Raw genomic sequence first — 14,871 nt, forward strand, 5'->3', positions numbered from 1 at the left:
AATCAGTGTTTCCAAATGTTGAACTGTGTTGCTTTGCTGTTTATATTTACATATTTCGTTTGTAATTGTTTTGTGGCTGTGGTGGCAGAGGGTAATATCTGGTATTCTTTCCACTTACATCTCATTGTTTCTACATTGTTTCTTGATCATAATTAAAGGGCTGCTTCTAAGCACTGGGCCTTGTGCTTGTTTGTAATGTTCAGTTTCTCATTTTACCACTTGAAGGAATGTGACAGTTACATCTGTCAGCTGCAGATGCAATTGTTTACCAGCAGATGGTAGCCTTCCTTATTGTCACACTCTGTTATTCCCGGACTCCATTTCCCAGCACACTCTGCTCATTATAGTTTATCAGTCTCAGCTGTGTCGTTTAAACTTGTAATATTAGGTGCGTTCACGCAGCCTTGTAATTCCTGTAGTTACGAGATTCTAGCTTGTAAAAAGTGTTCACGCCCTCATAGGCGTGTAATTACAGCTTGTAAGATGGGAGTTTTCTGAAAGCTCACAGATGTACCATGTGGCCGCTGTACCACCTGACCACTGTAAATTCATAGGAATTGATAGTGGTGCCATGGAAATGCATAATTCCCAGTCCAAGGACTAAAGTGACTTCCTTTCAGGACTACAAATGAATTTTGTGAGTAAATTCATTAAACAGGGGGAGTCTAAATTAGTGATGGCGAGATGAAGCCTCCTGAATCATTGAAGCTTTTCAGCCAAGTGGTTCACAAAAGGGTTCATTTCTCGAGGCTTCATTTGCTCAAAATACCACCTGGTGGTCAAAGAGTGTAAAACAAGTAGATACATTACAGATGACCTGATGTGATCTGTGATACACTTTATTTTGTGGCAGTTAAGGCTTAGAAATAATGGTGAAGTAAAAAAAAAAATCAATTTCCACAAAGACTAATATATTTTATCTGAATGTAATGTGTATTTTCTGGTTGTATATAATGATTGTATAACATAACGGTGTAATAAACGTATTGGCTTCAAATGAATGGGGCTATCAAATGTGTGTAAATAAATTATTTGGTCATGATAGGCAGGAGGGGAAACCACACATTCTGAGGGGATCCCATGGATTTATATATCTGTCAAAATGTTGCGACAAGATTCGAACCGCATCCTGAACCAGTCAGACAGAAGCGAGGCTTCGAACGTCATCGATCTAAAGCGATACAAGCCTCGATACGCGCTTCACTTAAAGCTTCTGGGATTTCTCGACACACGCTCCGAAGCCTCGGCACAGATCGTAACATCACTAGTCTAAATATGCAAGAAACAAGCAGGAACACTGAAAACCCTTATCTTTATTACTTCTGTTATACATCTCCTGCACATAGAGTTGATCAGGTTGTTGATTGTGGCCTGTGGGATGTTGGTCCACTCCTCTTCAATGGCTGTGTGAAGTTGCTGGATATTGGCAGGAACTGGAACACGCTGTCCTATACGCTGATCCAGAGCATCCCAAACATGCTCAATGGGTGACATGTCATGACATGTTTTCAGTTCGCGGACAAGCTACGCAATATCGCGTTCATAATCGGAGGCGATTCATCTGCGATTATGAACGCGATATTGCGTAGCTTGTCCGCGAACTACGTCTCTGTATATTAAGTGCCGCTCCATTTGAAAGCAGGTGATGGACATTTACCACTAATCACAGAACCGGCTTTACTGACGAGACACGCGTGACAATCTCATGCGATTAATCGTGCAGCCCTAAATGGATGCATTGATACTTTCTTTCTCACTGTCTTGTGTATCATTTAAAACAGCTTGTTCAGTGGAAAATTACTGCTAATGCTGTTCTCTTTTAAGAAATGCTTCTGAAACTAACAAAGGGAGTGAGGCAATGGTGCAAATGTGTTTGTCTAGACAGCTTGGACTTCAATAGGGCATCTGCTAAGTTTTAGACCCCTCTCTTTTTTTCAGTTTTTATGATCCTAATATGGTAACATGTTATGATTGGTTTGGGGTAACAAGGAACAATAAGAGGCGTATATAAGACAGTCGCTCTGGGTGAGGGTGTTCTTCTCTCTAGAACTGTGTAGAAATCTTCTTTAAACAACCTTCTTGCAAGAATAAAATCAACAAAGACATTTCCTGAGTGTTTGTTTCATTACATTCTTACCACTGAAGGAATAAAGAACTTTTCCACAACAATGAATAAGTCACTATGAAATTAAAATCAGCAATTCTTATTTTTTATGGAATATTACAGTATTTATGAATGATTTATCAATGCACATCACATTTAAAATTCATGTGCCCTCATAATCTTTAATTAAAATAACTTCCCCTCCCTCTTGCAATGACTTCTCTTCTCTTCTCTGATGACGTGTTTACTAGAGCGAGAGCGGCACAACCTGTCAATCACATGACATTACAGCAATAGGCGAGTTTTACTCGAATATACATCACAAAAAGGAAGAAAAGACTTTCTTCTGTTTCATGTCAACTCTAAGGTCTGATGTCACACGTTTTTGTTTTCACACATTTTTTTCACACATTGAAGTCTGTCACTAGCTTTAAAAAGAAGACGAGTGCTGACTACATCTACAACGAACAAGATCATTTAATGTTTGACGGTTAAAGAGCAGAAATGTCTGATGGTATTTATGAAGATGTGATCAGGACTGAGTCTAAGAGAATTAACACAGAGAGAATGGAGATGATAGTGGAAATCTATGAGAGTGCAGAACATGTGAGAGATCATGACTTCAGGACAGAGACAAACACACACCAACCACTTCAGCGTACAGGTAATCACATTCATTACTTTGATCAAATCATCAGAGTCTGCACGTTCAGTCATCTAATGTCAGACCTGTGCTGTTCAGAAGTGATTGTGTGAAGATCAGAAGAAGCTACAGTGTGTTTGGTTCAGCTTTGTGTTCTTCTGATGCTGTTGTAGGATTTAATAACTAACCATCTGTATATGATTTAGGAGAGAGAGAGAAAAAAAAATTATCCCTCTGGAGTCTGAGGCTGATTTGGGGCCTGGAGAAGTTTTGACATGCCCTGACATTTGTGCTTTTTTCAGTTGTTCATAAACATATTAATGGAAAAAGTGTCATTACACTGTATTCAGCACGAACTAGTCTACCATAATATGTGAGGAACATGTATGTACATGTTTGTATTTTTGAAGGAATAACGTTTATGCGTGGTTATTGAAAAAACAAAAAACTTAAGTCACTCAAATAAGGCCAAAAAAATAATATTATATATGTGTTCACAAGACTTCTGGGTATTGGAGGTTGTAGACTAGAGTTTTTGCTTCAGAATGATGTAAAAATTATTCTGCCTACTCCTTCATATAAAACAATAGAGAGATTTAAATTTCCTAAGACACTTTTTGTCAAGAAACACAGTATGCGTGGAGGCGTGAATCATCATGAATAATGGGTCATTTACACCTGAGAAGACAAAAGAATCACATAATGAGTTGTAATGACCTGCATAAATAATGAGCTCTTTTGATGAGATCATGTCTCAAGCTCATCATGGTATATCAAACATACAGAAAAAACAGCAATACTGTGAAATATTATTACAATTTAAAATAATGGTATTCTATTCTATACTTTAAAATATAATGTATTTCTGTGATGCAAAGTGTCTGAACAGTTATGTTACCTCTATGGCATTTCATATAGGCTTTTAGCTTAAAAGCATGCACATTTGGAGAAATATTGATGGATTCTCATATGTTTATGTCAATTTTCTATACAGAGGAGTAATATTTATTCAATATTTATTGTCATCACTGTGAGCGCTGGATACTGCGTTTTCAATTCATACTTGCAGCCGGAGGGCGCTCTGTGCACCTTTAGTCTACAAATTAATCTAAAGAAGAACAGGAACCAGGAACTAACGGCATGTCTTCTAGAGGTCACTAACCATGGCTTTAACACTCTGAGGTCTAAAAACGCGCCGGCGCGTTTTGCAGTTTTTTTTTCACATTGCAGCAAAACAGACTTAAAATACTCCGTCATTTTTTATCATAGAGACATAAGTAATATATCAAATGAAACTATAGAATGTCTTCTTTTTTTGTGTACACTCACAATCAAAATAAACTTTGTGCTTTTTAAAAATAAATAAAATATACAGGGTGTGCTGTCCTGCCATCTCCGTCTCTGCAAACATCATTCTAAAACGTCACTAAAAGTAACTAAAATAGACGGCTTATACATGCTACATGGACATGAGAGATATGTCTTTGCAAAGCTTTAAGTGTCTACTTTTAAACGAAACAAATAAATTCTAAAAAAAATATTCTCCCTTTATGTAATCAGTATAAAAGTAAAGAGAGGTACTGTTTCTCCTGTCTTACCTAATTATCTTTAATGTGTGCCCGCCCACGCGCAGAGCGCTCTATTCATAATATAATGTGCTGAGGCGATCTATGCAAACTGTAAACGCCCCTAACAGCGTCTTAAAAAGCATCAAGTTTCATCAGATTCATTCGCTTTCCTGCGCGTTTGGAAGATGGCACGCTACTCAGATGAACAGGCTCTTCAGATGGTCCTGGACAGTGAGGAAGAGTTCACTTTTTCCTCGGAAGAAGAACACGACTCTGACGATGAACGTCTGTATTTTGAAGAGCGACTTGATCCAGCTGAAGATACAGTTTCTGATGAGTAAGTGATTTAGTTTTACTTAAATTATTTGACGTGTTTTTTCTATATAAGCGTACATATATATTTGCCTTATATTTACATCTAGGCCTATCTATATAACTCTATATAACTTTATCTCATAAAAATGCTTATAAATAGAATGCTTTTCTGTTGATATAACGTTACTTAAATTATTTGACGTGTTTTTTTATATAAGCGTACATATATATTTGCCTTATATTTACATCTATCTATATAACTTTATCTCATAAAAATGCTTATAAATAGAATGCTTTTCTGTTGATATTCGACTTGTTATTAATATGCATAGATACGTTGGATACACGCGTTAGATCGATTAACTGCATGCAGTTGAATAGCATATTATGATAGACTGAATGTGCTAAAATATGCTTGGTTGTGAAATGCGCGAACGTGTTGCTATTCACTAAATGTGCTAACTGATATAGCAGACTGTAACGTTTACACATTCGCACACTTTGTCCGGTAATGGCCAATTGACAGACATATACAGCATGCTTGTATACCTGTTAATTTCCTGTCAGTTATGCATAGCTAATGGTATGAGAGTAGTATCTTATATGCTAATAATAACAGTTTTTTTTGTTTTGTTTTAGAAATGTGGATCCATCACTCTCGCATTCACCTGCAATTCTCACTAAGAGGGCACGCAGCAACACAGGCGATAATGAGAAAGAGTAAGTACACGTTTACCCACTATATGTGCAAACTGATATAGCAGACTGTAACGTTTACACATTCGCACACTTTGTCCGGTAATGGCCAGTTGACAGACATATACAGCATGCTTGTATACCTGTTACTTTCCTGTCCGTTATGCATAGGTAATGGTATGAGAGTAGTATCTTATATGCTAATAATAACAGGTTTTTTTTTTTTTTACAATTTGTTTTTTTTAGGAATGTGGATCCATCACTCTCACATTCACCTGCAATTCCCACTAAGAGGGCACCCAGCAACACAGGCGGAAATGAGAAAGAGTAAGTACATGTTCACCCATATGGTAGGCCTATGTACACTACCGTTCAATAGTTTGAAATCGGTATGATTTTTCATGTTTTTAAAATAAGTTTCGTCTGCTCACCAAGGCTACATTTATTCAATTAAAAATACAGTAAAAACAGTAATATTGTGAAATATTATTCCAATTTAAAATAACTGTGTACTATTTAGTCTACAGTGTCACATGATCCTTCAGAAATCATTCTAATATGAGGATTTGCTACTCAAGAGACATTTATTGTTTACAATTGTTCAGAAATGTTTCTTGAGCTGCAAATCATCATATTAGAATGATTTCTGAAGGATCATGTGACACTGAAGACTGGAGTAATGATGGTGAATATTCAGCTTTGACATCACAAGAATAAATGACTTTGTGAAATATATTTAAATAGTACACAGTTATTTTAAATTGGAATAATATTTCACAATATTCCTGTTTTTACTGTATTTTTAATTAAATAAATGTAGCCTTGGTGAGCAGACGAAACGTATTTTAAAAACATTAAAAATCTTAGTGATCCCAAACTTTTGAACGGTAGTGTATGTATATATGTGTCTGTATGGCTTGGTATAGTGCTTGGTAATGTTAATATATACAATAATAAACATTATATTAGTATTAGTTATTGATGATGCAAATAGTATAGCTCCTTGTGTAATAACCATCTCACTGTTTTTTTTTCTCCAGCTATAGCCCTAATGAGAGTGCTCCAAAATCCCTTGCAAAAAAGGCCAAGAAAAACATTCAGACAAGCAACAGGCATTCAGCTCTGTCATGGAAAACAGATAATGACACTGACATGGTTCCACAGACTATGAGATTCCTACCTGCACGGGAACCTGGACCACAGCTGCGTCCTGCTGATGAACACACTCCTAAGAGTCTCTTCAAAATGTTCAAAATGCAAGGAATAATGCCACCGCTGGTCGTCGGAACTGCATGCTTTGCAAAGTACAGCTTGGTAAAAGGCAAGACACACCAGAAATGCCAGGCATGTGACATTTACTTGTGTCTTCAGTTGAAAAGGAACTGTTTTCAAAAATGGCACACAGATGTGTGACTGTTCAGATTCTCTGTTCACCACCTCTCACTGACCATTGGGCTGCAAAGATTATCTATATGTGATCAAGCAGGTTATGTATAGGGTGTAAAAGTGGGCTTTTTTTATAAACCTTACCTTTATTTGCCTGTATACACAAAATGTGCCTTTGACCCTAGTTTATATGTGGATTATATTGTTAACTTTATTTTAAATAAAAAAGAAAAAAAACAATGATATGTCTTGTCTTTGCATTTTCTTAGTTGACTCAGTCACATTCCTGACTGAATGGCTCATTATGCGGCTCATTAGGGGCAGGGTCTTAATCTCCCCAGGTGTAAATCACTTCATTATTCATGAAGAGTCACACCTCTTCGCATATGGCCTACCTCAACAAAAACTGTCTTAGAAATTTAAAATCAATACAATGTTTTATGTGTCAGAGTAGGGAGGATCATTTCCATCATTTTGAAGCAAAAACTCTACACTAAAATATACAATTCTCAAAAGTCTTGTGAAAAAACATTTAGTATGCATTTTGAGGTATTGTTTCAGTTACTTTTTTTTTTTTTTTTTTCAATAACCACGCATAAACATTATTCCTTTAAAAACACAAACATGTACATACATGTTCCTCACATATTATGGTAGCCTAGTTTGTGCTGAATACAGTGTAATGACACTTTTGTCATTAATATGTTTATAATCAACTGATAAAAGCACAAATGTCAGAGCATGTCAAAACTTCTCCAGGGCCCAAAATCAGCCTCAGACTCCAGAGGGTTAACATCCAGATAAACATTTTTCAAGACAATAAATACACGATTGAGACGATGTATGTATGTATTGACTGAATTTGCCTCTGAATAGCGCTGGCTCCGTGGGCATGGCCGCATTAGCAGATAATGAGCTGAATCATAGACTTCTGGCATGTGTCTCTTTTCATACAGATTACATAAACAGAGAATATTTATTTTTGATTTGACTTACACAATTTAAAACCTGACATTTCAATGTTTCTTTAGACACAAGTCTAATTTTTTTGTGATTAGTATTCAGTACAGTTCATTTTCTGAGAACTATCAGATTGGACTTCGTTCAGAGGGAGACGAGAGATCACGCATCATGTTAGTTTTCTTTATTTTACAAAAAGCACAACATTTTGTTTTACTCTGAGTGTACACAAATAAAAGAAGACATTCTATAATTTCAATTGATATATTACTTATGTCTCTATGACAAAAAATGACGGAGTATTTCAAGTCTGTTTTGCTGCAATGTGAAAAAAAATCCTGCAAAATGCGCCGTCGCGTTATCCAACTCCAGAGAGTTAAAACGTTTACTCAGCCAGTGTGTTTCAGTTAGGACGGTCAGTCAGTTTCATCTGATGCCTTTTTTGTCTGATGCCTAACTGTACAAGACCTGACACTGACGTTGTTTTTCCTGAGACTTGAAGCATTTTAGTCTGAGGCATGATGCCTTTTTGAAATATGACTCATTCATAATATGTCTGAGGATGTCCTAAAATGTACACCGCACCTGAGGCCTTCATAATAATGTTCATGAGAATGCTGCTCTGTCTTTTTGTTGGTGTAGAAACAGAAACCACAGGCTTAACTTTACAGGCATAGTGCTGTTATTTACAATCGTTCTGTGGCAAACAAATGAAGATGTTTTGAAGATTTCAAAACAAAGAAACTTGAGGAAAAAGCTTAAAAGAACACAAAAGCACTATTGAAAGTATCATAAAATATGACCATGTGACCTGGGGTTCATTAATGTTCAAGCACAATTAAGATACATTTTCTCATCGAGTTTGATTTCACTGGATTAAGTAAAGTGACTTTTCTCTCATGTATAACTGTACTGTGCTAATTTGAACCCGGCTGCTACATCTAACCACAATATCACAATAGTGCCCTTTAGGAAGAGCTTTTTGTTATGCAAATAAATTTTCACAGACAGGATGTCACATGCTCTTGTACTGTTACATACTTTGCCACATATTGGCCTCAACTACTAAAAGTAGAGTCTCAAATAGCAGAGGACTACAGAGTAGAAACACATATAGCTTCCATCATTTCCATGACCAGGTGAACAAAAAAGCTTGTTTATGGCAATATAAACACTGAACCAAGGGAAACCATACAGGTACACATACGTAAGCAATAATTATTACACCATTAGATGGAGGCAAAGACTGTCTTTATGAGTGTGTCTGTCAGTAGTGTGGTAGATTTTCCCCTACGCACCTGACTTAAGTTTACCTGGGTCGTCTCCTAATCGATGCTTTAATCATTTATACTCTAGCATGTCTCCTAATCGACATCAACTGAGTTGGTAACATCTTGACCCTTTTGAACTCTATCACTTGGGAATAAGGTCTCTAGTGTAGGGAACAGCACATTCCAGGGCCCAGTTTATGGCCGGGCCCCTCTCTGTCTATAACAGCGGACAAAGGTTTGCTACATTTTGATTGGATCTTGGTGGAATAACTCAAACAAACTGTCCAATGCCATCAGATAAAGTTGTCAGGACAAAATCCAGACACCTATTAGAGGGCAAGAAGAAGACCTCTTGTACCAGGAAGGACAGGACTTCTCATTGGTCCACATGCAGTTTCTGCCCTTCACCCATCTAGAGCCTTTGTGCAAATGAGTTTCACAGGGGAAAGAAGGGTGGGCCACACTGTGTGTCCCCTCTGATGCCAGCAGCCAATCACACCACTCGAATGGAGAAGCGCCAAATTGCAATCTCCTCCTCATCGGAAAGGGATAAAGGTACCCTTTGAACAGACACTCCTTGTTCTAAGTCTCCCATGGGATGAGACATAACAGATTCACCATTCTGAGTGTCTAGCCTGTGAAGGTGAGACTGTAACAGACACCATAACATTATGAGTTTCATCAACAGACAACAACAAATCCCATGATCTGAGTCTATAGCTTGTGAGGCAGCAAACAGATATGACCATGTTCTGAGCCTCCAGCCTGTGAGGAAAGAGACAAACACTACGTTCAGAGTTTCCGTCTAGTGAGACAGCAAGGATATTTGCAACAAGGTTAAGCTCAGGAGAGCAAACCTTCACTCCAAGGTACCTTCGTCTGCGTGTTCAGATTGTTAAGGACCTTCTGCACCTATACCAGGGCCTGAATTGGTCCTGGACTGGTGCCCTGAATTCAAAGAGGTGGGGAAGTGGTCATCTGATCAACGGTGATGTGAGTACCAATCCCTATTTTACTTTACCTTGGATGGGTGAAAGTAAAAAAAGTAAAAACACTAGTGTTTCCTAACTTGCTGCGCAGCAATAACCAGACAGACTCCAGACTATGCCTAAGAATATGCTTTATTCACGGCCGGAGGACCTCGTATCAATCACAGAGAATCCCACCAGCAAGAAGAATACAACAGTTTATATAGGATAGGAGCATGGCAAAGCATTCTACAATATGATTGGTTCTTCATATGTCAAACCCTTCTGTTACTAGAGCAAAGCAATATCTGCCCAAATCATGCATTTACTAGTTCGTTGGTTACTCAATATCATGAGTATTTAATTATATTTAGATTTAGTTGTCTAGCTGTCCCTAAGTTTCATTTCCCCCTTTTCTTATATTTGGACATGATTCAGACACACACTGATTTAGGCCCAAGTTTTGAGGACATTTAGGTTTCAAAAGCATATAAATGTTATTCCTGAAAGCAAAAAAAAATGTTAGTTATGATTAATTAAAAAATTCCATCACAGACTTTTACATTGAAAAGACTGAATTGTTGTGAACACGGAACAAGACGCAACTGACAAATGCTTTGACTAGCGCTGTCAGTCACGGGAAAACCCCTTAACTGTTAAAAGGACAAGATAATACATCAGACATTTAAACAGATTATTTATAATGAATATAGGACTGACCTGAAGGAAAATCTGAATGCAGGTAATAAACTCGCTCACTCAATCTCTTTCTCACAACACTCTTCTGCATAATACAGTAAACTTCAATGAACAATATCAATTGAGAACATACAGTTTATGTTGCTAAGAGTGGTTGCTAAGGGTGTTGTGTAGTGATACACAGAACTGTTGGGTGAAGCGATCATAGCCATGTTTTATCGTTAATAAAACACACCTATTGACCAATCAGAATCAAGGACAGGAACTAACCTTTTTATAAAACACAAACATACAATAAGGAATTGAGAAAACATTCATCTTGATGTCTGTCATTTTCAGAAAGTGATTGTGTGAAGATCAGAAGCTCCAGAGCAGCTGCAGTGTGTTTGGTGCTGCTGTGTGTTCTTCTGCTGACTGCAGTCATAGTGCTGTGTGTCACGTTCACTCTAGAGAGACGACAGTTAATATCCAAGAATTAAAACCTTCAGATGAGTCTTGGTAAACTGGGTGAGTTTCTTTTGTCATTTTAGTAGTTTCTACAGAGCAGGAATATAATCTGGTCAGTATTCATAGGTGTTTGAATGTCAAGTGTAATTCTAGTGCACATATTCACAGCATGGAAAGAGTCTATAGTACAAAATAAATTCAGTAACTCTTTATTTCAATTGTCCACTTTACACATCCTACTGACTACAAGTAACTTTACAACTACATATCAGTTTATTCTACTAATTCAGACCCTAACCCTAAACTAACAGTCTACTGACACTCTAATGAGAGTTCACTGACTGCAGTTGAAAAGTTATTATAGTTAGTCAATGTCTAAAGTGAACCAACAAAATAAAGTGAACCATAAATTTAAATATAAAACCTATTTACAATGTAAAATGTAAAGAATGTACAAATGTTTCCTCTTTTTAGGATAATTGTAATAACAAATTTATGAAATTCCTAGATTTGGAGTGTAGGTACAATCCCTATGAATACTATTGAGACTGTGTTCATAACTGACACTTGTTAAGTGATGTGTTCGGGTCACGTGACTTATTTTAAGGGTGTTTTCACACCTAGTTCATTTGAGCCTTCCAAACCCTTGCGGTTAAGTGTGTATATGTGAACAAACTAAGTGATCTCAAAAGAGATAGATACCACCCACTAACACTAAACTCACAGATGAATGAGAAGTTAAAAAGACTGAAAAAAGTGTTAATAGTTAAACTGGTTTACAGATGGATGGATTTACTATCAATCCAGTCTTTACTTCATTTGCTCTGAGGAGAAGAACTGGATTGAGAGCAGAAGATACTGTACAGAGAGAGGAGCAGATCTGATCATCATAAACAACAGAGAGGAACAAGTGAGTGAAAGAGTGAAAGTGTGTTTAGCTTCTAACCATAAATGATGAAATGTATTTATGTGTTTTTATTCTTAGGAATTTGTCAACAAAAATTATGATAATTTCTGGATTGGTCTGACTGACAGTGATGTGGAGGGCAGATGGAAATGGGTTGATGGCAGCACACTGACCTCTGGGTGAGAAATCACTGAATTAAACTGATTATTCTCTAATAAATGATCATATCTCACAGTCAGTATCATATCACACAGGAAGCAGCACTGAACATCTAATGCTGATCTGTTCTTTCAGGATCTGGAGGTCTGGAGAGCCTAATAATAGCAATGATGAAGACTGTGCTGTGACTTCTTCATCAGGATGGAATGATTATCCATGTAAAGAAGCATTAAGATGGATCTGTGAGAAGATTATTTTTAAATGACACATTTCAATAAATATGTGAGCATAATGCATTATGAACACACAAGCAACTCATAATAATGTAATAAAACAAAATGTAATTACTGCACATAATGTAATGAGTGTTACATCACTAATAACTTAAAACTTTTTTTACTAAATTTAAAACCAGCTACAAAATGCCTCAGATTTAAATATTCATGAAATTATTACTCATTCTACTGTACATTACTACATATACATAACCCAAATCATCTGTATAACCTGTGAAGAACTAAGATTATGTTTTTCCTCAGGAAGATTTGGCCAATAGTGACTTTAGTTCATTAGTTATTTACAAAAAAGAGAGAGAGAGAGAGATTTGATTTTTACAATCAATTTATTACAATTTACAATTACAAAAAATAAAAAAATGAAAATAAAAATAATAAATAAATAACATTTACATCAACTCGACAACTGAACAAAGAACATTACAACACCACTGAATTTCAAAAACATTTATCATACTCATTAATTTATGAAAATTAAAATCATTAAGCATTCTTGATTTTACCATATTTTTTAAACTAATACCACATCTTGTCCTGACTTCTTTTCTATCTTATTTCTCCTAGTAATATAAACAGCATATTTTGCTTGTCCTTCAAGAAAATTAATAACATGACATTTTGACTTTAGTTTTGGACTATAAAAAAAAACAAGAATAAAATCTTGTTTTGTAAAACAAATATTAAAATAATCAAAAATAATGTTTAACAAATCAAAAAGAAGGTTAAGTCGATTGCAGTCCATAAAACAATGAAATATGGTCTCTCGTTCCAAGCAGAAGGGACATTTGTCACTTACAGTGGGATTTAAAATAGCAATAGCTCTCCATGTAAAATTCGCCATTGTAAATCACCAAGTTTTTTTGTTAATGGTGGTTTGTAAATTGCTCTCCAAACAGGTTTAGTTTCAGAATCAATCCCTAATTTTTCTCTCCATACTGTATCTGTTTTAATACTTACATTTTGCTGATGAATAACTTTCACAATGCATTTACACAGCATTTTTCCTTTTACTGTGCAAAAGTCGATATGCTCATTAACTCCCAATTTTAACAGTGGGCTATTAACACAAGACCCATCTATAGCAGGAGAAATTTCAATATCTGGGAAAAGATCTTTACTGTCAGGGATTAAGGTTCCTGCACCAAACTCTTCTAAAAGTATCTTCTCCTGGGCAGTTAAAATCATAATCAATTTATTAAGAACCTTCTTAACAAAACGTACTGATCGAATCCCTAAAAGGGTAGCAACTTGTTCAGGTCTCTGAAAATCATATCCTGATTCCGTTATAATGTTTTTTAACTTAAAAATCTTTTTACAACATAATAAATCTATTAGACCAGGAAAATCTCCAGAAACATCAAACCTAGCTCCAAAAATAAGTGGTTCTTCCAACAACCAATAAAGAGAAGTTGCTGGTTCCATCCACTGATGTTTAAATAGACCCCACACTTTAAACAAGTTTTGATTAAAAAACAGGAATTCCAGTAAAATTCAATCTTTCATGATCAATTAAAAACAATGTTAAGTCCATTTCCATATTCCCCACTCTTCTTAAAATGCTTAATGCCAATGGCCTCCAGACAAGTGAGTGAGGTCCCATTAAAAGTTTCTGTATGTATTGGAGACGGTAAGTGGCTTGCAAGATTTACTAATCCTTGCCCTCCTTCTTCCTTGGGCAAATACAGTATGCTTTGAGGAGTCCAATGATAATTGTCCCAAAAAAAGTTCACCAGTTCTCTTTGAATATTTACAAGGAGTCCATTTGGAGGGTCTACGCAAGCAAATTTATGCCATAATGAAGAAGCCACAAGATTATTAATTACAAGAATACGCCCTCTATAAGACATTTGAGGTAGTAATCATTTCCAATTTTCCAATCGACCTTTTATTTTCTCAGATAGACCTTCCCAATTTTTCTTTATGAAGCTTTCATTTCCCAGATAGATACCAAGATATTTTAACCCTCCATTTTTCCAAAGCAATCTTCCAGGTAAAGTGGGAAGATCTCCACTCCAGTTTCCCACTAATATAGCTTCACTTTTCCCCCAATTGACTTTAACAGAAGAAATGCATTTAAAATCATTAACATTTTTTTCTAACTTATTAATGTCATCTCTTCCATTTACAAAAACAATAACATCATCAGCATAGGCGGAAAGATATAAAGGGTTATTACAAGCAGGGAAAACCAGACCTTTTAAATGAACTCGTAACTTTTGAAGTAAAGGTTCAATGGCTAGGGAATACAACATACCAGACATGGCACATCCCTGCCTAACTCCCCTCTGAACTTTGAACGGAGCTCTCAAACCACTATTAATCTTAAGAACACTCTCAATGTTACAGTACATAGCCTTAATCATTGATATAAAAAAAGGACTAAAACCAAAAGCCTCTAAAGTGTTCCATAAAAACAGATGTTCAACTCTATCGAAAGCTTTCTCTTGATCAA

The 14,871-nt window shown here is 36.1% G+C and overlaps 1 protein-coding gene and 1 long non-coding RNA gene across 3 annotated transcripts; both read left to right on the plus strand.

Annotated features, from left to right (window-relative positions):
- Positions 1–2,311: 2,311 nt before the first annotated feature.
- Positions 2,312–11,085, plus strand: LOC125246118. Its single transcript, XR_007179729.1, has 2 exons — positions 2,312–2,768; positions 10,950–11,085. It is a non-coding gene; the product is annotated as an uncharacterized LOC125246118 (long non-coding RNA).
- LOC125246109 lies at positions 4,528–6,952 on the plus strand. 2 transcript variants are annotated; one of them, XM_048156969.1, is made up of 4 exons: positions 4,528–4,652; positions 5,270–5,350; positions 5,573–5,653; positions 6,367–6,952. In XM_048156969.1, the coding sequence occupies exons 1-4, from the start codon at positions 4,534–4,536 to the stop codon at positions 6,737–6,739; spliced, it is 654 nt and encodes a 217-aa protein (XP_048012926.1). In that variant the 5' UTR covers positions 4,528–4,533; the 3' UTR covers positions 6,740–6,952. The 2 variants fall into 2 exon arrangements, with proteins under 2 accessions (XP_048012926.1, XP_048012927.1); XM_048156970.1 differs by lacking the exon at positions 5,270–5,350.
- Positions 11,086–14,871: the final 3,786 nt, after the last annotated feature.

Source organism: Megalobrama amblycephala, linkage group LG14 (genome assembly GCF_018812025.1).
Source record: "Megalobrama amblycephala isolate DHTTF-2021 linkage group LG14, ASM1881202v1, whole genome shotgun sequence".
In the NCBI taxonomy this organism is placed as follows: Eukaryota; Metazoa; Chordata; class Actinopteri; order Cypriniformes; family Xenocyprididae; genus Megalobrama; species Megalobrama amblycephala.

What these genes read in the sequence shown, in the direction of transcription:
- LOC125246109 (XM_048156969.1), top strand. Translation starts at nt 4,534, where the DNA reads ATGGTCCTGGACAGTGAGGAAGAGTTCACTTTTTCCTCGGAAGAAGAA. An exon ending in GAAGATACAGTTTCTGATGA is followed by an intron (nt 4,653 to 5,269) that starts GTAAGTGATTTA and finishes GTTTTGTTTTAG; the next exon opens with AAATGTGGATCCATCACTCT. An exon ending in ACAGGCGATAATGAGAAAGA is followed by an intron (nt 5,351 to 5,572) that starts GTAAGTACACGT and finishes TGTTTTTTTTAG; the next exon opens with GAATGTGGATCCATCACTCT.